General features: G+C 43.0%; 1 protein-coding gene across 1 annotated transcript in view; it reads right to left on the bottom strand.

Annotated features, from left to right (window-relative positions):
• Window positions 1-27,136, bottom strand: part of impg2a (interphotoreceptor matrix proteoglycan 2a) — a 66,421-nt gene that overhangs the window by 10,813 nt on the left and 28,472 nt on the right. Inside the window, exons 10-15 of the mRNA XM_080203501.1 lie at window positions 23,173-23,231; window positions 21,649-21,669; window positions 18,979-19,232; window positions 15,943-17,966; window positions 13,115-13,334; window positions 6,691-6,901 (exon numbers count right to left, since the gene is read on the bottom strand). Coding sequence (XP_080059627.1) covers window positions 6,691-6,901; window positions 13,115-13,334; window positions 15,943-17,966; window positions 18,979-19,232; window positions 21,649-21,669; window positions 23,173-23,231 — 2,789 coding nt within the window. The remainder of the gene's footprint in view (window positions 1-6,690; window positions 6,902-13,114; window positions 13,335-15,942; window positions 17,967-18,978; window positions 19,233-21,648; window positions 21,670-23,172; window positions 23,232-27,136) is intronic.

The raw sequence follows: 27,136 nt of genomic DNA, 5'->3' as shown, positions 1-27,136 counted from the left end.
AACCTTTTAACTGTGGACCTCATTTCCACAGCCTCAGTCATGTTTCTGTCCAAAACCAAGAAGCAAAAAGTAAGTGAGTCGTTTTGTCGAAGGGCGGAATTTTACTGGCACGTCCGCCCGAGGTTTGTACAATCCCACTCAAGGCCAACGGGGAATGCCAGAATCAGGGCAGCACGCCAGTAAAATTCCGGCCAAAGTGCCTTTGTCAAAGATAATGAGATCGATGAGGACTGGCTTCTGAGGTCACCTCCCTGACAATGCATGACTTAACAATCATCGTTAAACTGGAATCCCCCACATCAGTGAATTACATTTCTACTGATTTTAATTTCCTACTCTCAAATGACCAGGCTTAATAACCACAGCTTTTATTATATAGTGATGTCAATGGAACAAAATGTTTCCAAGTGCTACATGGAAATCTGATCTGATGAAATTTGAGACTGAAATAAATATGGAGGCAACAATAATAGAACACGCTGGAGAATCTCAGTGGGTCTGACAGAATCTGTGGAGACAGAATAGAGGCAACATTTCGAGTCTGCAAGAAGATCCTTCAACTGGCCCGAAGTGTACCAGGTCATTTGGATAAACTGTATGGGAGGGAGCGATCCAAAAGGGATCTTTAGTTCTCACTCTTTTCCTGTGGCACCCAGCATGAATCTGGACAGGCCATTTCACATGACAATTAAGACGACAGGCAATCAAGCATGAATAATGATTGGTTAAATTTCTGAAATTGAAACAAAGCACAGTTGTAGGGAAGTTAGGTTTTTTTTTGTTGGTCCACAGTGCAGAACATTACCAAAGGTGAGATAAGCAGGAGGGAAGAGAGGATAAATTGAGTGGTATTAGCTGAAATTAAATTAACATTTAAAGACCTTCATTTTGCAAGAGAAGATTAAGCAAGTCCAGCAGTGTTGAGCTGCTGAGCATCAGTGTGTGAAGAAAGCAGTGACGATGAAACGAGTCAGCATTTAGGCAGTAAATCAATGCGCATAAAAAATCATAGAATCCCTACACTGCAGAAGGAGGCCATTCAGCCCTTCAAGTCTGCATTGGCAACAATTCCACCCAGACCCTATCCTTGTAACCCCATGTATTTAACCTCCTAATCCCCCTGATACCAAGAGTAATTTAGCATGGCCAATCCACCTAACCCGCACACCTCGGGAGTGTGGCAGGAAATCGTTTGATATTAACGGCAAAATAAAATGGAAGTTCATGGAGACATGATGGAAGGAAAAAAGCAGCAAGTATATCTAAGTCTCTTTTTAATTACTTTTTAAAAATTCCACAGGCAGAATTTTATGCCTCCCAGGCAGGGGCGCACCTGACCTGAAAGTGCGTTTAATGTTGTGTGACAATGGCAGGTGCACTCACACGATATTCCAGTCAGTAGGTACAGATGGGCAGAGTGCCTGCCAACAGTTATGTAGCAACCTGGGGGGACTATCTCCCCAATTTAACGGAAAACGATGCTGTCCATTCGATTTTAGTCTCACACACAAGCAATATCAGCAGGTGGACAAACTGTTTTTGCACGATTTTTTTCAACTGAGTGCAAAGGGGCTGGGGAAAAGGCTGGCCAAAGAGTTAGGAAATCTTGGGTGTGAGGTGAGGTGGTGTTTTTGAGTATTGTGAGTGTGGGATCCATCATAGTGTGGAGTTTACAGGACATTGCTGTCCTCTGGCACCAGAGATATGGATTCCTCTGTGGCCCCTGCACACAGGTCAACCCCATTTGCATTCCTGAAGATGAGAATAGTGACCACAGCAAGAAGCACCTCTTGTGAGAATGAGCACAGGGGACAAAGAGAGAGGACGCAATATTGGCTGCAAATATCACCTCAGAGCAGAGGCACAGGCACAGGGTGCTCAGGGCTTGTAGGAGGGACAAGGAGATACCGTTACCCATCTGCCAGGATGTATAGGCAGTGATCAAATTACCTAGATGTGACTGAAGTCCAGTGCTGCAGGAGGCTCCGGCTTTCAATGGAAGCCAATAATAAGTCAATCATCCGACAGATGGCACCCACATCCCATGAACAAATTTTAAAAATGCAATTTTCAGCACACGCTGCCCAATGCAAATGGCCTCAGTTGAATTGGTGCCCCAGTGATTAGTGCATCACTGAGGTTGTCCTGAGGGATGAGATGCCTGCACACCATTTTCACCCTCACCCTGTCACAATTCAGCCCTCTGGGCTTTTACCTTCCCCTGAGTCACTAGCCTCTCTGTGACCTGATGACTTCCCTCCTCGCTCACACTTGAGCTCCAAGGCTCCCAGTTCATGGTGGTGAGGATGGCCAGGTTTGGAATCCTGCCAGCAGTGGCTGTTCTCTCCTGGTTATTGTTGCTATGTTTCTCCTGCAAGTAGGTGCAAAGCTCCACTGACAGTACTTAACTCTCCTCCTCCAATGCCATGTCATGCTGTCCACATCTCAGATCACCTCCAAGAGGCTAAAGCATTACTACTCCTTTGGAAATCTGACCTTTAAATGGACCCAAGGCTTCAGACTCTTCTCTCCAGTCTTGAGATGCATGGGCAGATGTGTGCTCTGAGAGACCCAAATATACATGTTTGATTGCCACTAAGGATGGGAACCCTTCCTCAGTCCACCTCACTGGACAATGCCCACTTACAACTTACCTGTGCTGATAGTTTCTGGCACTGGAGCCAAGTGCAGTGGACTAAGTGATGGCTGCAGACATCCACTGCCCAAGCCTTCTTTGTTAAGGGGGGTGGCCTTCTCTTTCCATCCCTGAACATTTGGGTGTCCCCCCTGGCCGCCATCACTTCCAAGAGTGCTCACAAAGAGTTGTCAGAGAAACAGGGGAGCTTGCTGACTCCTGGAGCTCCCCACCCACCTGGTGTGACTTACAGTGAACAACGTTCTTCATCCTTCAGTTTCGTGGCTTCTGAGTGTCACCTTTAAACTTTGTGATGGGTTGCCATTGGATAGGGTGCCCATCGCATGCCTGCCCAGACCCACCCAGTGCCATAGTAATTCACGCTGGCCAGTAAGTGGCCAGCCAACGTAAATATTGCAAGTTCTAATTGATTGCAGTGGGACTAGGAAATGTGTCTAATTCCACTCAGCGAATGCACACATCACACATAACATTCCACCCTGTGAATCACCACAGAAGCTGTGTTTGCAGGGTATAGATCGTGCCTGCACGATCCTGTAACCTGTTACCTGTAACCAGCTATTGGAATTCCACCGATAACTCAACTGTGTTCGAAAGTGACTTTACAATATCATTCAATGATCTCGTATATTGTCTGTGAGTAACAGAGGAGCTACAGGGAAAGGGACATATAGGAGAAAGTTCAAATCTAGACATTATCTAAAATATTTATGGCATAGCTGCTGTTTCCATTACTAAGAATCACACTACCTGTCTTTGGGGGAAAGGAGGCGGATGGAAAAGAATATGATACAAAAAATTACTGGAATTATTTAACCCTGATGTAACCAGTCCTGTCAATATTTATCTAACGATCCCCTTCATGACATACAAATTTCCTATGATTACATTCAAGTGAGGATAGAATTTTCTTTGCCGGTGTGCCACTTGCCAGGGTAAGTGTTATACAAATAAGATGTTTCATTCTTCATAATATTCTAAATATAAAGCAATCATTCAAGTTTTCTCATAACACAAACAGTTAAATCCAACACATATTAAGCCTTTTGAAAAGCAATGGAAAATGAGTCATGCATTCAGACAAGTCCTGAGTGCAATAACACTCTTTAGTTATTTAAGTATTAGGTCAAACGGCTACTTCCTACCATCACGCTTCTTTTCTCTGCTTTTCATGGGTCGTTGCAATTTTTGCTTCATGATCAATAATGATGACAACTTGTGGCATCTTTAAAATATCACCCCCACCATTTCAAATTTGGATGTCTCTTCATCAGAGCTGATTTTAGGGTTCTGGCACCTGACGGCACGGCCACCAATGGTGGAGTGTTTAAAATTGGGGATGCTCAAGGGGCCAGAACGGGATGAGGGGGTGATGGAGGGGTGATGATGTGTGGGAGGTGTGGAGATATCAGAGGAGAATACAGGGATAGAAGGCAGGGGTATGGGGGAAATTTAAAAGCAATGATGAAAATTTTAAAATCAAGGTATTATTGATCTTGAGCCGGTGTGGATCATTGAAAACTGGGAAGTTAGGAGAAGGGGACTTGTTGCGAGTTAAGGCACAGACAGCTAAGTTTCGGATGACCTCATGTTAGTCCAGCTTTGGAATAGTCAAGTCTAGAAGTAACAAAGGCATGGATGAGTGTTTCAGCAACACATGAGCTGAGGCAGAGACAAGGTTGGGTGATACTATGGAGGTAGAAATAGGCAGTCTTAGTGTTGGTGCAGATATGTAATAGAAAGTTCATTTCAGGTTCAAAAATGACATCAAGATTGCAAACAAAAATAACACTGCAGGAATTTAACAAAGTTCCTTCAACAGCACCTTTCAAACCCACAACCTCTACCACCTAGAAGGACCTGGAAAAATTTCTTGAGGCCAACCCAAGCAACAGTGGATAAATTCAGGCAAAATACTTCCTGTTCGCATGGGGCCTGTATGAGTGAAAGCTTAGTTGGTTGTTCATGACACAATTCATATGGCAGCTGGGTGTGCATACAGCTGTTAAACTCTTTTCACACAACCTAACTACTGTACAATATAATGTACAATAAGATAGTGCTTGATGTTGTTGCGTTATAAGTTCTGCACTCACAATACAATTCAAGGGAGCCACTTCTACTTCTTCCTCACCTGCATTAACTAGCTCAGTGCCTTATCTGACGATTCTTTAGCAACATCATTATGTATCTCCCATGAATGTATCCACATTGATTTTTGAGGCCCTTACTGATTAAAAGCATTTTTGAGTATGGTTCCATTTATCAGCACTCGCAGGATCTTGTTAACTAATTGCTTTCTATGTTGGAGTTTGCACAATTGGCACAAGCTTTCAATTATCATACTTGATTATTGATATTTTGAATGTTCATATTGATTAATTGGCCTGTTAGTTCCTTAAGACCATGGTTAGAAGACAATGGTTAATGCAAGGATTTTTTGATTGACTGTTACTTTCTCATTGCAGCCAACAGAATTATATTCTCACCAACTGTACCTTTTAGTTCTGAATTGGTGAGAAAACTAGTCTAAATCCCGACTGCTTTTTCAGTTCAATTTCGCACTCGAATCTCCCCACTCTGTGGAAAGCAGAGGTCACAATCGTGAATCTCATTAAAAGTTAGGGGGGCGGAGTCCATTTGTGCCAGAGCCTGACAGTTCCGGAACTCTGCGCGTGCTCAGTGGCCCCGATCTGCCAGTCTCCCCGTTTGCTGACCAACTTGATCGCTGGCCAGACCGGGACCCTCGCCGGGCTGCCCCTCCAGTATCCCCGCTTGATTGTGACCTCCGCAAGCATTCCCAGGCCAGCCTTGACCAGCCCCGTACAGGAGTGCACTAATGTCCAGCCCTCCAGCATGGCAACCTCCCCAACCCTTCTTCTCGGGAGCCAGATGTCATCCCCCCGCCCTGGCAGACCACCACACCCCTCAGCCCGCCCCGATCGCTGGCCTCCTTTCAGCCCCAACTGATCCCAATGCAGAGTGGCAGCGGGACTCCCCACCCCTACTGATCGCCCCCCTAGGCCCCACCCATAATAGGCCCTGCCGCTTGGCATTGTCTGATGCCCAGTGGGCAGTGCCTAGGTGCCCCCTAGATGTAGGCTCTTTTCCCCTTGAGCAGTGCCAGGGGGTCACAGGCTGGCACTGCCAGGGTGCCCATGCCCAGGGGACACCACCCCCTGCTGTCCAGTCCCTGGGGGGCCCCAATTGCCCACCCTTCATTCTGGTGGGGTCTCCCACCAGTCCCCCAAACGTGGGGAGCTACTCTAAACCCTGCAAGAGTGGAATTCCATGCCGGCTCCGATAATCACATTTAGAATACGTTTAAAATACATTTTAAAAAAGATTTAAATTACTTACCTCTCTTCCCACCAGTTTCCAGCGCGGTCCTAATTGCGCCTGCTCTCTGGCTGCATGAGACACGCGTGCATCGGGAACGCATGCATGAATCCCATAAAATGGCCAACAAGCACATCTCCCGTCCCGACGTGTCAAAAAACGTACGCGCCAGGATGAGAGAATCGAGCCCAGGAGCAGTTTACTGACTTAGAAGATGAACATGCAGGAATTAAGTAAGTTACTTTTCTGCCTTCATCTCATCTCAAATGGAGATTAGAAAAATTCCAAGAATTGGATATACTTTTAATCAGGTTAAAAAAAGCAATTTTCATTGCAGATCCAGTCAGCGGCAAAGGGTGCTAGGACCAGAAATATTCTCTCAATGGCAATGGTCTTTTGACTGCTCTCCAAATGGTCCAGTCCCACTCGCTACGATGCCCAAAGCTGATGGCACCAGGAATGGTACTTAGAAACTTATCCAGACAATTGAAAAATTGAATAACAGAATAATCTGCAATAACTTTTTTAGGAGATGGAAAGAGAGAATAGCTGTCAGACAGTACACCTGTGACAACCTGTAACACAAGACGTAAGCCACTTTACTATACAGGAACAGTTTACATGCAATGCTTTTTCAGGTTACCAAAATATGACAACCTATTGGTAGTGTACTTTGTAAATCACAGATCGTATACCTGCAGATTGCTCCTTGGCCTGGAATTATATCACATTTGCCATCATTAAGGCAAAAGTTTGTGTCTATATCACAAATGCTTTGGCAGGGCAGGTCATCCACACTCAAGTACCCAGTATTACAGACACATTCTGACTCTCCTGTCCAACGATTCACCACGCACTCAGAATAGTCATTGCAAGCTTGAAACTTGCACGGGTCAGCACCATCACCTGGAATCACAAGGCACAGCTACGCATTAGTTACTGCCCCTGGTAAAAATAGGCACAATAAACAAGTGCATTAATTGAACACACAATGGAGCGAGGTGCAGAATGCATATCATCCAATAAAAGATAAGCAGAAATTTCCTCCAGTTAACTATTGAGAATACCAAAGCCATTGTGTTCAGTCCCCACTCCAATCTCCATTTCCTAGCTACCAACCCCATTCTTCTCCCTGGCAACTGCCTGAGACTAAACCAGTCTGATTGCAACCTTGGTTGACTCCAAGATGAGCTACATATCTGTGTCATCACTAAGTCTGCCTATTTCCACAATTGCAGAAGTAAAATACTGCAGATGCTACACATCTGAAATAAAAACAAAAAAAGGTTGGAAATACATCCGGTGCTGTCTAGCTCTGGAGCACCCTCGCTACACCTCTGTACCTAGTTTTCTTCCTTTAGAACACTGCTTAAAACCTTCCTCTTTGACCAAACATTTGGTCAGCTGACCTGATATCTCCTTATGTGATTTGGTATCACACTTTTGTTTTATTTTGCTCTGGTGAAATACCTTGGGACATTTCATTACATTTAAGGTGCTGTATAAATATAAATTGTTATTCTTCTTAATTTTGTCTTGGATAATCATCTTTCAATGTTTTCACACCATCAAAACTAAGCTGACAGACCAGTAATTGATATGTATATGACTGTCCTTTTTACCTAAAGAGGAATGCCAGATTTGCAATCCTTCAATCTTCTGGCACCACTCTCATATCCAAGGAAAACTGGAAGGATGCAATCATAAAAGATTTCCCTTACTTGCTTCAGTAATCTATGCAGCATGGATGATTTTTCTATTTTGAAGACTGCAAACCAATCATTTTCAATCAGAAGTGCCAAGTGGATGATCCACCTGGGCCCCCTCCTGAGGTCCCCAGAATTACAGATGTCAGTCTTCAGCCAATTCATTTACTCCACACAATATCAAGTAATGGCTGATGGCACTGGGTACTGCAAAGACTATAGGTCTTGACAGCAATTCCACAATATTATTGAACACTTGTGCTCCTGAACTAGCTGCACACCTAACAAAACTGTCCCGGTGCAGCTATAACACTGGTATCTACCTGACAATGTGGAAAATTACCCAGCATGTGCCCAGTCCCCCAAAAAGAAAGCAGGACAAATCCAATTCAACCAATAATCACAACAGTCTGCTCTCAATTATCAACAAATGGATGGTGTCATCAAGTGGTACCTCCTCAGCAACAACCTGCTCATTGGTGTTCAGTTTGGGTATCTCCAGGATCACTTAGCTCCTGATCTCATTACAACCTTGGTTCAAACAAGGGAGCTGCACTCCAGAGGTGAAATGATAGGGACTGCCTTGAGTCAAGACAGCATTTGACTGAGAATGGCATCCAGAAGCCCTCAAAAAATTGGAATCAATGGGAACCGAGGTAAAATCCTCCACTGGTTGGAGTCCTAAAGGAAGGCAGAAAGAAAGATGGTTGTGGCTGTTGGAGGTCAGAGGTGGGGATGTTCACTGATGATTGTACAATGTTCACTAATATTCTCAAAACCTGGACAACATTCAAGCATTTGCTGATAAATGGCAAGTTAACATTCGTGCCACACAAGTGTCAGGCAAAAACCACCCATAACAAGAGGCAATCTAACCATTTTCCTTTATATTCAATGGCATTGAATGTCGCTCTATCAATGTCTTGGGGGTTAATCAGAACATTAATCAGAAACATTAACTAACATTAATCAGAAACTGAACTGGACTAATCATGTAAATACTGTGGCTACCAGAGCAGGTCAGAAGCTGGGAATTCTGAGCCAAGTAGCTCATACCCCAAAACCTCTCCACCATCTACGTGGGACAAGTCAGGAGTGTGATGGAATGTTCTCTCCTTGCCTGGGTGAGGGCAGCTGTGACAATACTCAAGAAGATCAAGAACATACAGGACAAAGCAGCCCACTTAATTGGTACCCCATTCAGCACCTTCAACATTAGCTCCCTCCAACACCAACACACAATTCCAGCAATATGTACTATGTACAAAATGCACTGCAGCAACTCACCAAAGTTCTTTCAAAAGCACCTTCCAAACCCACAGTCTTCACCACTTAAAAGGACAAGGGCAGCAGATGTATAGGAACATATCCTCCTTCAAGCTCCTGCCTAAGCCACCTACCATTCTGACTTGGAATCTTATCATTATTCTTTCACTGTTGTTATATGGATCAAACTCACTTCCAAGCAGCCTTATGGGTGTTCAAGAAGGCAGTTCACCAGTACCTTTTCAAGGATAATTATGTATGGGCAGCAAATGCCAGCCTTGCCAGTGACACCAATATACCCTGAAGGAATCTTAAAATTGATTCAGTGCCTCCTCTTCATAATAATTTTTCAGCAACTAACACTATCTGCCATCCTTGCATTCCTGTGCTGGGAATACACAGAAAAGGTGGGATATGAGGCGGCTGTTGGACAATGTCTTGATCTTGCTTTGGTAATATTACTAGATCTTTGAAGTGGATTCCCCGCAGTATGTATTCTTACATTAGCAGCCGTCCTAATGTCCCAGTTTAGGATTGTATGCTGTTGTGTTGCCTTCAGAAGGACAATCACCACAGCAAGGTCTGAAATATTTGAAGGGGACAGGTTTTTTACCAAAAATTTAACTGCCTTACAAAGAGGCAGACTCCCCACTCCTAAAATTCAGCCACAAAGACTTTTTTTGTCTCCAGCATCACATAGGAGCCCTTGATGTTAGTCATGCTGACAAAGGGACCCCTGTGAAACCTGTAAACCTTGCTAGGGTTAGTGATGGAGATCTCTGATGGGCAAGGTTCCTGCACAATTGCAAGAATATTTTCAGGGTAATTCTTTTTATTCATCTTTGGGAAATGAGCTTTGCTGGCTAGGCCAGCATTTCTTGTCCATCCCTAGTTGCCCTTGAACCAACAAGATGATTCACCACCATCCCAAGTCTTTCTAATTGTTCTCAGATCTGACAAGTAGTATCTATCTTGGAAACAAATTCTACTTTACAATCATAGAGGTTTACAGCATGGAAGCAGGCCTTTTGGCCCAACTTGTCCATGCCACCCCTTTTTTAACCTTTAAGCTAGTCCCTATTGCCTGCGTTTGGCCCATATCCCTCTATACCCATCTTCCCATGTAACTGTCCAAACGCTTTTTAAAGGATAAAATTGTACCCACCTCTACTACTACCTCTGGCAGCTTGCTCCAGACACTCACCACCCTCTGTGTGAAAAAATTGCCCCTCTGACCCTTTTGTATCTCTTCCCTCTCACCTTAAACCTATGCCCTCTAGTTTTAGACTCCCCTACCTTTGAGAAAAGATGCTGCTTATAGTTCTGAAGATTGGTTATTTGATTCAGACTGACTTAAAATCAACAAACTTGGAGATATTTTACCACTATGGGACAAAGACCTCATCTAAAGGATTTCCAGTCAAATCAGCTGCACTGAGCTCAACAGTTGGATATTGCACAGGAGCAACAAACAAGAAACCTCTTTTTTAACAAAAAAATTGGGTAGGATTTTCCCTCCGCGTGGTGCGTTTTCCACTAGCAGAGGCGGCTCACCATTGGCTGCTGGCAGAATCTTCAGGATCTTCTGGTGCCACCAATGTCTGTGGTGCTTTGTGTGGCCCATCCCACTGCCAGGGAAACCACTACAGTGGGTGTCACTTTCAGCAGGACTGGAAAATCTCACCAGTAAGAACAGCAGAAAATCCCACCCATTGCCACCTTTTATTTCTAGAACAAGTCATTGTGCAGTGCTTCTAAAGGCTGTATTTTGTGTTTAGTAAATTCGCAAAAAGTCAGAAGAAAACCAATTTAGCGATTCTGAAACCTGAATTCAATTTTATCTCTACACAATCTCTGTGAACTCTATAGAACCTTGGTTAATCATTCTAATATTACATAACTATTACAAGCACTGATGCCATGGATAAACATTAGAAGATTTTGGATTATTTAAATCCTATTAGTGATATAGCTGGGTAGCCAGACACGCACATCCAAAATATCTGTCTCCTAAATAGTTTACACTAAAGCTATTCTGTAAGCTTGCTGGGCCCTGGGATCCAGTTTCTTTAGCATTTGGCATGAACATGATCCTTTTCAAACTTTAGATGCTTGTGGCATCCAGTCAGTGTGGAAGAGCGTGTGTCTTTTAACAATGAAAACATTTTGCTACTCAAAATCCACACTAACTTATCAAACAGAATTGAACAGGAGTTCGCTGGTGACCTCCACATAGCCACTGAATGATCAATATGATCCATTGTGCATCTATTCTCATAGAAGGAGCAAGAGAAAATATAAATCCAAAATCATTCAACGAGATATCAATTAAGATGTACCTCAAGTGCTAAGCTTGGCTGAAATTTCATTCCCATGTCAATTTTGTTGCTTATTTCTAATCTATATATTGAGCTGATATTATGTTTCTTGGATAGGATGAGGGAGGAATAACAGAAAGTCAGTGGTCTACTCATTCCCCCCAAGTCAACCCACCATCTTAACTCGTCGAATCAAATGTTGGCAGGAAGGCAGCTAATTAGGGGTGCAGTGGGAGGGGGGGTGCTCTGCAATCTGTAGGTCAGTACAATATCTGTCAGTGGGGCTATGCTACAAACTGGAGATTGATCATGAAAGCAAGTTAAAGTCCCTTCTCTCTGAATCTGTCTTTACCTTTTATTGAAGTCATTTAAAAATGCCAAAGAAGGATTTCAAAAATCATATAGACTATTTTCACCAGCAGAATTTGATGCCTTGCACAGTCATGTTCCCGTGGTAGGAATTTCTTCCACCTTTGTGCTTCCTGTAGCTGCAGTAAAACAAGGTGGAGGTGTGCAGGACCCATGTAATTCACATCCAGCCTATTATACATTCACCTTTATGTCTGTTGAAGATGTCTAAGCATGTCATACTGATCAAATAACTTCCACATCTAATATTTCAGATCCAGGCCTAGGTCTTTTGACCTGTGGGTCACTGGAGACCAGTCCTATGACCCAAATGTCTGCCAGGACCCTGTGGAGCTTTTGACGCACTGACCTCTACAATGATTGTTGGGGAGAATTGAGCTTCAAATGGGCAAACCCCCTGCTCCCCAAGACCCAGCACCAACATTTCTGACTTAGAGTCTGACAGTTTCAGACAGTTCTGATGTCCTTGCCATGAGTGGGATTTTCTGCACCTCCCCCCTAACCCCCTTGCAGTGAGTTTGCTGGCAGCAGAAGTGACTTAACATTGGCCACTGGCAGGATTCTCTAGTCTTGCCAGTGTCTATGCTGCTTTGTGTGTCTCACCCATCGTTGCGGGGGATGTCATCTTCAGTGGGTTCCAAAAGATCCCACCAGCGGCATGGGCCAGAAAATTCCATCCCAGGAAAGTAGCCATCCATCAGACATTACTACCCTAGACCACCCAATTATCCCCTAACCCCGAGCCTGACCAGATTAACCTCCATTTTTAATTACCCACCCGCTAACTACCCCTGCTGAACTGAACTGATACACCTTTTTGGGAGCTGTTGGATGGAAGCTGGAGTCCATGTTTCTGAAGGGGCCAGGTTCTGGGGACCTGATCAGAAATCCAGAGTTGGAGCTAAGTGGCAATGTGCCAATGACTGCCACTCCGCCGAAAATCCAGGCCATTGTCCATACCGTAAATCATGTAGTAAGTATGTTATTATCTGTTTTCCTTATGCAATTTTCAACAATAACAAAATAAAATAAGAACCAGGAATAGGTAACAAGAAGTTAAGATGAAAACCGTACTTGATTTCTCATAAAATAGTCCCGAACAGTTCATATTCAAATTCATCACGTGAACACTTCACTTGACAGGTTAAACTATATAAAACATAAACAAGCTCTGACAAAGAGCCATCCTGACTTGAAACGTTAGCCATGTTCTCTCTCCACAGGTGCTGTTATACTGCTGAGGCTTTCCAGCATATTCCGTTTTTGTTAACAAAGCACTAGACAGTAACAAAGTGGATGAAAACATTGATATTATCACCCATGCTTCTGCTCACTGGTTATGCTTTAGAATTGGCCTTGGATACAATGAAATCGTGGTTCAGGCCATTCCATTGCATCCCAAATGTAGACACAAAAATATCTCTGAAGAGAGCAAGACTAAAACATGAGAAACATTTTACCTGATTCGACATCCAGAGAATATCTATCGATGGCAAGGTTCATAGTTTGGTACGCTGTGTTGCAGAAATCATCCAGGATTAGGTAAACTGCGTTGGTAACATCCTGTGGAACAGGCTTTGCAAATTTCATACGGCTATTCACGATGATACTACCATTTCTGAAGTTGAGGATTTCAAGGTGCTTAAAATCAGTCAGGTTAGACTGCAGATAGGGAACAAGCTAGAAAAGAAGCAAGCAAAGCTCAGGTTATAAAAGTTCAATTGGATCACACATTCCATTTTCATTTATTATGCTTCATGCTCCCTGCCACTTTTTTTTTACCCCAAAGTCTCACAATTTTCCCAAAAAGGGAGAATGGTTGGACGGGATTTTAAGGCCTTGGTTGGCCCAAGACTGGAACTTCCCAACCGAGGCCAACAGGCATTTCCATTGTCGGGTACTCGCCTACTCCGATTCCATGGTGGGTGGGGTGGTAGAGTTTCAGCCAATGAGTGTGGATTCAGTGTCCATGACTTTAAGGAATTCCTTGGAATTTATTAGAACATATTAAGGGGTGTAGAGCTGGGGTGGTGAGTGAGCAAGTCAGATTAAAATTTAGTTAAATAAGAGGAAACAGAGATTAGGAATTATGGTAGAAATTCAGAGAAAAACAGAATTAATTCCATTCTGCATCGAAGTAGGTTTAGTGCAAAGGAAAGCTATTTTCTGTTGAGGTTCTAGGCATCATTAGGATTTATATGATTTAAGGTGGTTGGTGTAAACTGAGTTTTTAAATGAATTCTGTCAGTTGCATCTCTGAGTTGGCTGTGAGGCAAATATACTCAGCTCTATGGTATAGTTGATATATAGTTAACAAGATATATAATTGCCAAATCCAAACATTGTATTCAATGAGAAACAACTGTCCTCAATTTTCCTCATTTTTTTCAAGACATTTTAATGTATGAGCTACAACGGGCACTGTAAGGCCAAAACTCCACCTCGGAAAGATCTCCAAAAAGTACAGTAATTTCAATGTCTGCCTCACCTTATGAAACACAAAATGTGTTTTAAAAAGTCAATTAATTTACTTACTTGAATAGCTAGTGAATGGATTTTCCGAGGAGTGGCAATAAATCACAACGTTTGTTGCCAAGTTCCTGCTCTGGAAGCACCTGGACTAATTAAGTGAACTGGAAATTTTCTTGTCCACATACAATATCTAATTGGGAGGCCTGTCAAGTGATAAGCTATCATTTGCTGCTGCGTCATGCCTGGCACAGGTGATGTTAGAGCAGGGCAGGGTGAGGGAATTGCAGGCAAGGAGCCTAGCACATCTAGTGCTGGTGCAAAACCCCACCGGGATTCTCCCAAACCCTGTACCAGTGAGGGCGGGAACCAGGTTACCATACTTAAATCATCAAGCCAGGGATTCTCTGGAGCAGGGAGAATCTCTGGCTTGATACGGGCAGCACAGTGGCACAGTGGACAGCACTGTTGCCCTGCAGCGCCAGAAACCCGGGTTCAATTCCAGCGTCGAGTCATTGTTGGTGTGGAGTTTGCACATTCTCTCCATGTCTGCACGGGTATCCTCCGGGTGTTCCGGTTTCCTTCCACAGTCCAAAGATATGCAGGTTAGGTTGATTGGCCATGCTAAATTAACCCTGTTGTCAAGAGGATTAACAGGGTAAATAACGAGGTTACATGAATAGGGTCTGGGTAGGACTGTGGTCAGTGTAAAATGGCCTCCTTCTGCACTGTAGAGATTCTATGATTCTACAATTCTCCAATCCTTGGGTGCAGCGGGAACCGGGCGAAAAATCACTACTGGTTTCCACAGATGGAGACCAGGCGGGATGGCCATGCTGGGGGATTCAGAGGCTATCGCAGCCCCAGCAAATAGCTGGGCAGTGTCCAGTTAGCAATGCCAATCTGACAGTGCCACCCGGCACCCCCAGAATCACCAATTTGGTAAGCACTGCCAGGTAGAAACTGCCAGGTGGTCATTATCAAGGTTCCGGTAGCAGGACCAAGAGGATGGGGCCTGACGGGGTGGGGCCTGAGGGAAGATATAAAGGGGGACATAAAAAAAGGGCATGAAGGGCGAGGCACAAAGCGGGTCATGAAGGGGGGCCACCGGGAGGGCCACAATGCCCTGATGCCAGTTATCTATGTTGGCAAGGGAAGTGCAGGGGAACATGCTTTCAATGACAATTGAGGGTCCCGGTGTCTGTGGTGGGAGAGAGGGAGATCTTCAATTTCACTTTGAGCTTGGAGCATCTTTTAAAACGGCACACAATTTCTGTGAAGCTGAGCTTGCTGGCATGTATAGGCCCCACCCTCTCAAAACAGATGCAAAACTCATCCCTCCCAAAGCGTGGGAGGATAGTGAGCTGACTCACGCTGGCTAGTTTTCTCACCGAAAATGACTGATCACTTTTTGGGAAAACTCTGCTCATGGAGTTCTACAGCACAGCAACAGGCCCTTTGGCCAACCCTGCCTCTGCAGGCTTTCAAGTATCTGTCTCCAATCCCATTTTCCAGCTCTTAGTGCATAGCCTTATATGCTATGGAGTAATTAGAGTCACAGTTTCATTATGTTCCAAAAACGAACAGTAACATAATCTCCATAATTATTGCTAACCAGGCCCTCTAACTGATGAGGTGCTCCATAAGGCTGATCCAATTCAGAAGAAAGGAGAGAACATAAACAGCACTATCCATCCTAGAAACACCTCAAAGTTCTTTACATACAACAGAATACTTTTAAGTGTAATGACTACTGTTAATCATCATGAACAAACTATAATTAGTAGAGTCAAAGCCATGTTTGAAAAGATAAACTCACTAATTCCAAGAATCTTTGTTCTAGCGCTTTGTATTCATGAGAGCTTTTGTTGAAGAGGTCATCGGAAAAAATCATATTCGTCACACGCAAGCTGAAAAAGACCACCAACGCCTGCCGGGATACGTGGCTATCACTTGCTTTCTCCCTCACGGTTGGTGCAGCAACTGCAAATTCCGTGTCGGCGCTAGCCACTTCTTCAGTATCTGATCCTTCGTGTTCCGGGATTATATCTGAATGACCCAGCTCATTTGAGATATCTTGAACGTCAGACCACGCTGCTTCATCCTCGGATGTATCATGAGGAGGGTGCATTTCATTGTGCTCTACAATAGTTGACCCATGGTCGCCAATAGGAAAATACTCTGCCATCATATCCACTGTGGTAGATGCTGGAGATATTGTCATCGGATCTATTTCCCTGATGGATTCATCATCAGAATGAACACCATTATCAGATTCACTGAATGCCTGGAGAGTGGTTGATGATTTGCTAACATTGTGCTCTGAGATAGACACATCAGTAAAGCCCGACACTATCTTTGATTGAGTAGCAGGTCCCATCGTAATGGAAGCACCAGTGTTATGTAGTTCAACATTGTTCACTTCAGTCACAATAACATTGGACAATTCAATTTCTGGTGGAGCTAATATTCTGGTGAAAGGTTGCAAATCATTAGATAATTCTGTATTTGGTTGGAGCCCATTTGATTGGTCTAGGGAGAATATATCTATCAAGGGGTGCGTCACTAAGTTTGATGCTTTGGTTGTCCGCAATAATGGGGAGAAATCTGTCATGGTGGATGATTCTGTCACCAGTCGCTCCATAGTGGTGGATGCGGTGATAAATTGTTTTATGGTGGTTGAGTCCGGGATCAGCTGACCCAATGTTGATGGCTCTCTTACCACATCTTCCGTGGGAACAGATTTCACTACTGCATGCTGCATGGTAGCCGATTCTAATATTCCTTGCCGTGCACTGTCTGATTCAGTTATTATGTGCTTCTGGGTGACTGAATCTGTTGTGAACTGTTCCATAACGGAAGAAATAGTAGCTGGATTTCCTCGAATTGTTGACTCTCTTCCTTGATACTCTGTGACAAAGGGTTCTGTTATTGCTTGGCCTTCGGTGACTAATTCAGTGGTTGGCAGCGCTGAAACAAAGGACTTTTCAGTTGGCTCCAGTGTTGTTGAATGTTCTGTGAAGGGTTGAGCCCTCAAGGTTGAATCACTAGAATGGTAATTTAAAAGATTTATTGGTTCAGATGTTTGCATTGTTAATTTCAATAGATTATCTGGCATCCATTCAACAGGGACTTTTTTACTTATCGCCTCTGCAGCATGAGATTTGATTCCAGTAGCAATATGGTTGGCTGAAGCTGTTTCAATTAACGCAGGAACATCTACTTCATTTGAGATAACCATATCTGCATCTATTTCAGGAGGCTGATCAATCAAATCCTTTACATTTACAGTGGGTTGATTTGTCAGATAGTCCATAGTAGCTTCATCATAATGGTGCGTGCTTGTGAGCTGAACTGAACTGCTGTCCTGTGACCCACTTTCTGCCTTGTCATGAACAATTGGCTGAAGAACTGCAGTAGTCCAGGACCACAAAAAGTCTTGCTCAGTCCCTGACCCAGACTCATAGTCAAAATTAGGACCTCCATCAAAACTCGGCTGTGTTTTTGTATCATCGGATGCGCTTGTTATAGAGACCTGTATTCCGGGCAAATCAGAGGTCTCCTGTAAGTCTTCATGGTCAATTGGAGGGATCAGATCTGTTACAGATGGTGCAAATACAGCAAAAACAGTGCTATCTGGCATTAATGTCTTCTCTTCAAAAACATTTTGCTGTTCCAAAGGTGTAATATAGTCAGTTGATGCAATGGGAGTGTTTGCAGCTTCTGACAGTCTTTCCCCAGTTGTTTGATCAGAGAGCAAATCAATAACTGTTGACTGTGGCTGTGACAATAGTTCAGAACCTGAGAGGTAATCCTCTGACCCATCCGCTTCGTTTGCAAATTCTGAAAGTCAAAAGAATATATTATTATTGGGTACATACATCAGTAATCATCGCAGTGCTATTTGTGTCTCACTATACTATATCTCAGTGATAGGATATGGGACAGATTCCACAACAAGTTAAAATTCATACTGTGTACAAGCGGAGTTTTTTTTTAGGTTTTGCATCCACATTAGAAACTATTTCAAACTGTTTTCGTAAGTGGTCATGGCAAAGGCCTTGGTTGATACTAAATTAACCCATGTTGCACATCATTCTGGGATTTAGGAAATGTTACATTTTCTTGATTTGATTTGATTCATTATTGTCACATGCATTGGGATTCAGTAAAAAGTATTGTTTCTTGCATGCTGTACAGACAAAACATACACTTCATAGACTACGTAGGGGAGAAGGAAAAGAGAGGGTGCAGAATATAGTGTTACAGTCGTAGCTGGGGTGTAGAGAAAGATCAGTTTAATATATGGTAGGTCCATTCAAAAGTCTGATCGCAACAAGGAAGAAACTATTTAGGTGATCTGCAACTTTTGCATCTTTTTCCCAAAGAAGGTGTCTTGTCTGTGGCCTGTTATGCCAGATATGCAGCTTGTAAGAAACTTGTCAGTCCTTTCTTTCATACAGGGCATAAAGGAAAGTGTAACTCACTGTGAAGGATTGAGGAACCTTCTTTTGAGATTGGGCACCTTGCCAAGTCAATGTAAATAGAATTCAGAATTCCATCCAATTCTGTTCAAGCCTACACTGGGAATACTTAACGCTGTCAGCTGTAGATTTATCTCTATTCTGTCATTGTACATTTTTAAGCAGCAAAAACAACATAGAAAACTGAAAAAGAAGACACTGTTGCTTGATTCTCTGGGTCAAAGTTGATAGCTCCAAGTGTAAGACTGGTTGAATGCTCTTAAGGAAAATACAGTTAAATTAATTACTATTTTTGTTTGTCTTTTCAGATTTGCAGCTCCACTACATTTCTCAGTTCTGAAAGATATTCACTAGAGATTAACACATCTTACCATTCATAAGCTGAAGAGTTTCTGGCTTAAAAGTCAACGATGCATCTCCAATGAGATTTTCCTTATGCAAAGCCTCAACTATGAGATTCTTGAAGTCAATTATCGTGTATGCAGCTGGAAGCTGATTTGCCGTTTCAAAAGAAAGGTCATCTACTTTATTGGAATTCAGATTGATGAAATTGTGTGTCTCATTTGATAAAGCTCGAGTACTCCCATCGAATGTCACAGTGTAGTGAACTGCTACATTGCTACTGCTGCACAGAAGTAACATGCGTTAACAGAGCATAAAATCCCTGACAGCATTGGTTTACAGGATTTGAATACTGATGGAAATTTTCTAAGAAAAATATTTTCTAAGTTGCCTTTGAGTTAATTTAGGTCACAAAGCTAGAGGTTTATGAGGTTCTAAATGTAACTTGGAAATATATATTAATTCGGTCAGTTCAGAATCAAAGCATGTTGATTGTTCTGAGTTTTACACAACTTCATGGTTGCTGATGGTCAAATCCGCACACAATGTAGAGCTGAGAAGAGGTGTGAAATTAGCACATAAGAACTGGGAGCAGGAGTAAGCCATCTGGCCCCTCGAGCCTGCTCTGCCATTCAATAAGATCACGGCTGATCTTTTCATGGACTCAGCTCCACTTACCCGCCTGCTCACCATAACCCTTAATTTCTTTACTGTTCAAAAATGTATTCATCCTTGCCTTAAATACATTCAATGAGGTAGCCTCAACTGCTTCACTGGGCAGGGAATTCCACAAATTTACAACACTTTGTGTGAAGAAGTTCCTCCTCAACTCAGTCCTAAATCTGCTCCCCCTTGTTTTGAGGCTATGCCCCCTAGTTCTAGTTTCACCCGCCAGTGGAAACAACTCCCTTGCTTCAATCCCTTCATAAACTTAAATGTTTCTATAAGATCTCGCCTCATTCTTCTGAATTCCATTGAGTATAGCCCCAGTCTACTCAGTCCCTCCTCATAAGTCAACTCTCTCAACTCCCGAATCAACCCAGTGAATCTCCTCTGTACCCCCTCCAGTGCCAGTATATCCTTTCTCAAGTAAGAAGACCAAAACCGTACACAGTACTCCAGGTGTGGCCTCACCAGGACCTCAAACAGCTGCAAAATAATCTCACTATTTCTAAACTCCATCCCTCTAGCAATCAAGGACAAAATTCCATTTGCCTTCATAATTACCTGCTCCACCAGCTAAACCAACTCCTTGTGATTCTTGCACAAGGTCACCCAGGTCCCTCTGCACAGCAGCATGCTGCAAGTTTTTATTATTTAAATAACAGTCCATTTTGCTGTTATTCCTATGAAAATGGATGTACTCCATTTGTCAGACCCTCGGCAACTCATTTAATCTGTCTACATCCCTTTGCAGACTTTCATTGTCCTCTGCACACTTTGCTCTGCCTTAGTGTGTTCTGCGAATTTTGCACACTACACTTGGTCCAAATCATCTATGTAAATCATAAACAATTGTGGTTCCAACACTGATCCCTGAGGCACACCACTAGTCACTGATCGCCAACTAGAAAAACACCATTTACCCCCACTCTTTGCTTTCTGTTAGTTAACCAATCCGCTATCCATCTGCACACTACATCTGCCCATAGAGACAGCAAACCACTGGTATTGAAGCCATGAAGAGAAACACTGTGCACAACTTTGCTTTGCCCACACTAAAGAATCTTAGGGTGGGGTGAAGAACCACACAAAGAATACTCAGAAAACCAAAGGAAAATAAAGCAAGACTGGGACACCATTAAAAATAACCTCAAAGAAATGAATTTACAAATTAAAGAACTATTTATCCCTAGTTATTTTACATTATTATCTAAGTAAGTAGGAGCACAGTGCCTAGCATCCCTGCCTCTGTGCCAGAAGCACCGGGTTCGAGCCTCACCCCAGGACTTGATGGCCAAGGAAGGTGCCTTCATAATGCAGCTAACAGGTTAAGCATTAACCTGCAAAATCCTTCCAATAGCAGGCTGTGGAAGCAGGAGAGTCTCTTGGTCAACCATGCTTGGTTGGCTCCCCTCAAGCTGTACTGCTCTGGCGACTGACTACTGATCTGTTCCAGGTAATGCTCACTATGGAATCAGATGAAAGACTGCCTTCCACACCACTAGGTGTGGGAAGAGAAAATACAAACAATCTAAGTAGGCATTTTTTTCTGAAAGGCCACATTTTTCATTCCAGGAACTGTTTGAAGACCATCCAAATTTTGGAAGGTTCCAATAAATATGAGTAAACATAATGGATGTATTAATGTAAATGCAACTCTTCACTACAAAACTCCTCTATCTGGAAATAATCTTATGTATAATTTTGGTTGGAATACTGGAATAAATCAAACTCTAGTCACATCACTGTCAACCGCAGTTGCCAGGGAGCAAATCCCAGAATTGAGAATTCAACTAATGATAAAATTGTGGCTGTAAGAGATAATGTGAATAAAATCTAATAAATAGCCTAATATTTGGTAAGCTACAAGTTTAGGAACATAGAAAACCATTAATTACTTTTTAAATGTATAAAAATATACCAGACTTTATTAATTCCATTTGTAATATATGTTCCCTGTAGGATAAAGCATGTGTATATTTAATATAAGCCTTGTTAAAGAGAAGTCTTAAATGGCTCTATTTAGATCACATTACCTGTCTGGATTTAGATGTTCCCTAAAATAGAAGGCAAGAAAATTTATATTAGATTCAATATACTGAATTTATTAAGGCAGAAAATGAGATATAATTTACCCATTTTTTTAAAAGTTGAAAGCATATTTTTATTTTAGTGTGGGTGGGAGGGGAGGTAGCATACTTTAACTCGTCTGCTTCTTGAATAATAAGTATATATAAACAGACACGAAATTAGCCCATTATAAGACTCCAAAATACTACATACTCTGGTGTGATGGCCCACAGAGTTTGGCCCACAGCAGCAAAGCATGGGAGATTATGAATGGTCTCAAAGAAGCTTTGCTGAGCGATTTAGTGATCTCTGTGGTAAGAACCTCAACCCTCTCCATGTGACTGGATTGCTGCATTCCTTAATGAGGATCCCCATCATCCAGCTGCATTGATATCATCAAGCTGTCTAAGCAACCAATCACACTAAAGAATTCCCACAGACAGCCAACAAGGGATTGAAAAGCAATATCAAATCACTTTTCAAACATTTCACAGAGAGAAATGTAATAAAAGTGACATACACAAGGTGGAAGCTGGAACATCCCAGAAAAAATGTTTTAAACCATTATTCAAAAATTTCATATTTAAACAAGCAAGTAATTAATCATTATGGATACATTTAACAATGTTCTGCATTATAAAATTATATTTTCAGAGCCTGAATTATTGTTCAGCATTAATTATTATTCATGTCTTGGTTGAAAATCCAATGACACTTGAATGAACAATGCGTATGTTTTTATGGGGTTACCAGAAGTGACATAAGTGCAGAAAAGGGGAATTCTCACTCCATCAATCATTTCAATGTTTGTTAATTCTGGCAGGGTAGAGAGTGCAGTGCAGCCTGTGCCAGAGAGAGCATTGTGTGACAGACTACAACTACAGGATTTAGTGCGTGGGCAAATTCACATGCAAATCCCAAAGCAATAATCATTCTCAGTAATAACTGCAAATACCAACAGTTCACTGTTAAACATTCTTCCCACCCCCACCTCACCAACCAAAACTTTCCCATCCCCACGAGATCTGGACCAGTATATTTATTCCCAACACTTGCAAAAGGAATCCCAATTCCATCCTCCATCTAAAACATGCTTGTTTATAGGGGCAGCAAGGTGGCTAGCACTGCTGCCTCATTGCGCTGGGGACGCGGGTTTGATTCCTAGCTTGGGTCACTGTCGGTGTAGAGTTTGCACATTCTCTCCGTGTCTGTGTGGGTTTCCTCCAGTTTCCTCCCACAGTCTAAAGATATGCGGGTTAGGTTGATTGGCCATGCTAAATTGCCTCTTAGTGCAAGAGAGACTAGCTAGGGCAAATGCATGGGGTTATAGGGATAGGGCCTGGGTGGGATAGTGGTCATTGCAGATTCGATGGGCCAAATGGCCTCCTTCTGCACTATAGGATTCTATGATTCTGTAGGAGTTAAGAAAATTAGCATTACAAGTCATTTAATATGCAACAAATTCAATTAGAAATATCAAACTCCCAAACCTGAAATCCAAGATATTAATCGTCTGATATCCTGGAAATTTTCCAAAGACATTCTCCATCTGTAATTGCATTAAAAGAGATGGAAACAACTATAACTTTCAAATATTAATCATTGAGCTATGAAATAAACAATTTAAAAGTTACAGAGAATAATTCTGCAAATTACAGTGAAAGCTTTATTCAATGATAAATGTACTATAAACTATTAACATGTTAAAGGCAATGGTAAATATAACAGTTTTTAAGAGTGTTGTTTTATTTTTCAAAACGTACTGGAAATATTTTCTTTGACTGTCACAATAGAGCATATAACTCTCAGCTGCTGGTTAGCATTAGGCCTCTGCAGAAATTTGTCATTGTACGCAGCTGTCTCAAGCTGTACACCGACCATGGGCTGGATTTGATCTTTGCTGACAGGGTGAGAGAGGCAGAATGGAAACTCACCCCTGCTATCTCAACTCATCCAACCAAGCATCAGATGGCCAATTAGTGGTTGACCAGCAGGAAAGTGGCACATCAGAGGTGCAAATGGAAAGGGCTCTGCGCCCAATCAGGGGTCTAAGCCAGGAAGCCCTCCAGCAGAGGAGAGGTTATGCCTTGAACAGGAAGCCAGCCACAGCTACGCATTTAAAGGTTGGCTGCTTTCTGAATCTGACTTTACTCTTGTTCCTAGCTCAAAAAAGCTCAGAAAAATCAAGTTGATAAAAAACATATAGATACTATCAACTCCACTGGCAGGATCTACTGCTACATTCAGCCATGGTCAAGCCTTTTCATTCACCCTTATGCAGCCTTGTGGTCATAGCTGTTGTATAATATTTCCAAATTTAGTCCATAAAATTAAGGAGATTGTCATCGGCTTCACGTAGTGTAGAGGAGAACATGCCCCTGTCTACATCAACGGGGACAAAGTAGAAAGAGGTGAGGGCTTCAAGTTTTTAGGTGTCCAGATCACAAACAACCTGTCCTTGTCCCCCCATGCCGACACTATAGTTAAGAAAGTAACACAGGGCTCTGTGCCCTCCAGATACCTAAAAGTGCCATGTACTGCATTTAACCATATGGATTTGTATTTCACCAGAAACATCTGCATTTGAATTGCATCATAATGTACCTTTAAAAGCGTTTTAAATAAAGTACATTTTTGGGGAAAAAATCTGCTGCAGAATTTAGGGCTCTGGTAACAAACACTGAAAAGTAAATTTTTATTCTGCAACTAGATAATTGACACTGAATGTTTCTCACATTATCTACCTCAGCACAGAGTTAACTCCTGAACTAGTATGAGGCCAAATTACCACCCACGTAAATGCTTTGATTTGTCATTTGTGATGGAAACCAGTTTTCCAGAATCTTATATTTACCAGCCTGACTCCACATCAGATTTAAAGCATTAACACTGTTGTTACGTTACATAAGTCACATATTTACCATCAGCAATGGCAAATGTTATTGTGGGAACAGGGAGTTGTGATTATATTGATACCAACACAGTTCTGGTGCTAACAGAACAATATAATAACTGATTAACATCAAGAGTGCCAACTGAGGATGAAATCTAATGAAGCTACATTCCAATTAACGTCTAATTTGTAAAAGGTGTCTTAAAATTCTATTTACAAAGAATATGCCTTTACATGACTGGACCTGCAGCCCCATCACTGGCAACTGTTCAAAACCAGTATCTCCTCATGAATCGACCCACTCATCCCATTTCACACACACCTGTGCACACAGACCCACATACAACACACACGATGTTAACACATCCATACCCCCAATCAGGGCAAACTCTGGGCTCGGAATGGTTCAGAGAACTTGCTGCAAATATTTCAATGTTCATCTTTCATCAGTTCCAATTTCTCATAACTGATATGAAGCTGGCCACTGTGGGCTGATATTTGCCAGCTCTTTGGAGCTAGGTTAAGAGGCAAGAAGGTTGGAAAATAGTGGGAGAAGGTGGCAGGGGCTGGGGGCATTGCCCAATGTCCTCCCAGCGCCTTGCCATTTTGCCAGAGGCAGAGAAGGTGACAGACTGGCAGTCACTGAGAGTCCAATTGAGTCACTTAATAAACCAATAAAGGGTCACTTTCCAGCTCACTGCATATTTTCCAGAGCTTTTGGGACACTCTATCACATGAGGAGATGGGCAGGTAAACTTTGGTGGCCTCCCTGTAAGTTCCAATGGGAGTCCTCTTTTTTGGGTGCCACACTTACTTTGGAGGGTACCCTGGGTGGCAACAGTCACCCCCATGATAATGGTGCTGCTACCTTTAAAAATCCAGGGCCTTCCTGCATGCCAATTTACTGACACGATCATCGCTGCCTCCTCATCCTGCAGGTGCAGCCTGACCAATAGGCACCGCTACTGATTGGGCTGGCAATGCTTAAAGGCAGGCTGCCATCCTTATAAGGAAGGACAGACCTAGCGTTGGCCATTTAAGTGGCTACTGCCTGAAAATGTGGCTTGGGTCCCACCACCCTCCAAAGCAGGGCCTATCCGCCACTCCCCGATTTCAGCACCAAGTCCAGCCACCTCTAAAAATTCCGGTCTGTGACCCAAAATTTGAATCTGTCACCTTCTAACCATTTTCACAGATACATAGACACTTACAGCAGAGAAGGAGGCCATTCAGCCTATCATGTCCATGCTGTTCTAGAAAGACCTGACAACATTAATCCCATTTTCCAGCACTTGGCCCATAGATATGGAGCTTATAATCCAACTAACTGTCCTGGCTTGAGACAAGTCACACCTCTGTAATTTGTGACTAAACATCTCTGCACTCGCATTGCCGTATCTGTAAAGATTTAAGTACTTGTAAAGACTTGAGTACCTAAAGACTCGCATTCCAACCATTATCTTGCAACTGAGTCTTTGTCAATATATTTCCCATTTGTGAACCCAACTCTCCACTCACTAATGAAGGAGCAGCGCTCCAAAAGCTCGTGATGCCAAATAAACCTGTTGGACTTTAACCTGATGTTGTGAGGCTTCTTACTGTTATGATAGCACAAGTGAATATCTAAATACTAGAGAGGTGGTGCGCGACAGACTGGAGGGGCTGATTGTGGACAAGTCCCCAGGACCGGATGGAATGCATCCGAGGGTTCTGAAAGAAATGGCGGAGGTGATAGTGGATGCCTTGGTGGTTATTTTCCAGACGTCGCTGGATTCCGGGGAAGTGCCGGAGGATTGGAAAACGGCTAATGTTACGCCGTTGTTTAAGAAGGGTGCCAGGCAAAAGGCGGGGAATTACAGGCCGGTTAGTTTAACGTCTGTGGTAGGTAAAATGTTAGAATCCGTCATTAAGGAGGAAATTGCGAGGCATCTTGAAGGGAATTGCTTGATAGAGCAGACGCAACACGGTTTCATTAAAGGGAAGTCGTGTCTGACAAATTTACTGGAGTTCTATGAGGATGTGTCTAGGGCGGTGGATAGAGGAGAGCCGGTGGATGTGGTCTTTCTGGATTTTCAGAAGGCGTTTGATAAGGTACCTCACAAGAGGTTACTGCAGAAGGTCAGAGGACATGGAGTTGGGGGTAGGGTGTTAGCGTGGATAGAGGATTGGTTGTCAAATAGGAGGCAGAGAGTGGGGGTCAATGGGTGCTATTCGGATTGGCGGTTGGTGACTAGTGGAGTGCCCCAGGGGTCGGTGCTGGGGCCTCAGCTATTTACCATTTATATAGATGATCTGGAGGAGGGAACCGAGTGTAGGGTGTCGAAATTTGCTGATGACACCAAGATTGGGGGAAAGGCAAATTGTGCGGAGGGTGTGGAGAGTCTGCAGAAGGATCTAGATAGGCTGGGCGAATGGGCCAGGAAATGGCAAATGGAATTTAATGTTGGCAAGTGTGAGGTGGTCCACTTTGGTAGGAAGAATGGTAGGAAGGACTATTACTTACGTGGCGAAAAACTGCAGCAGGCGACGGTGCAGAGGGACCTCGGGGTCCTTGTGCATGA

This window comes from Carcharhinus amblyrhynchos, chromosome 15 (genome assembly GCF_965287045.1).
Source record: "Carcharhinus amblyrhynchos chromosome 15, sCarAmb.v2.hapA, whole genome shotgun sequence".
Classification (NCBI taxonomy): domain Eukaryota; kingdom Metazoa; phylum Chordata; class Chondrichthyes; order Carcharhiniformes; family Carcharhinidae; genus Carcharhinus; species Carcharhinus amblyrhynchos.
This window is presented reverse-complemented; position numbering and strand designations above follow the sequence as displayed.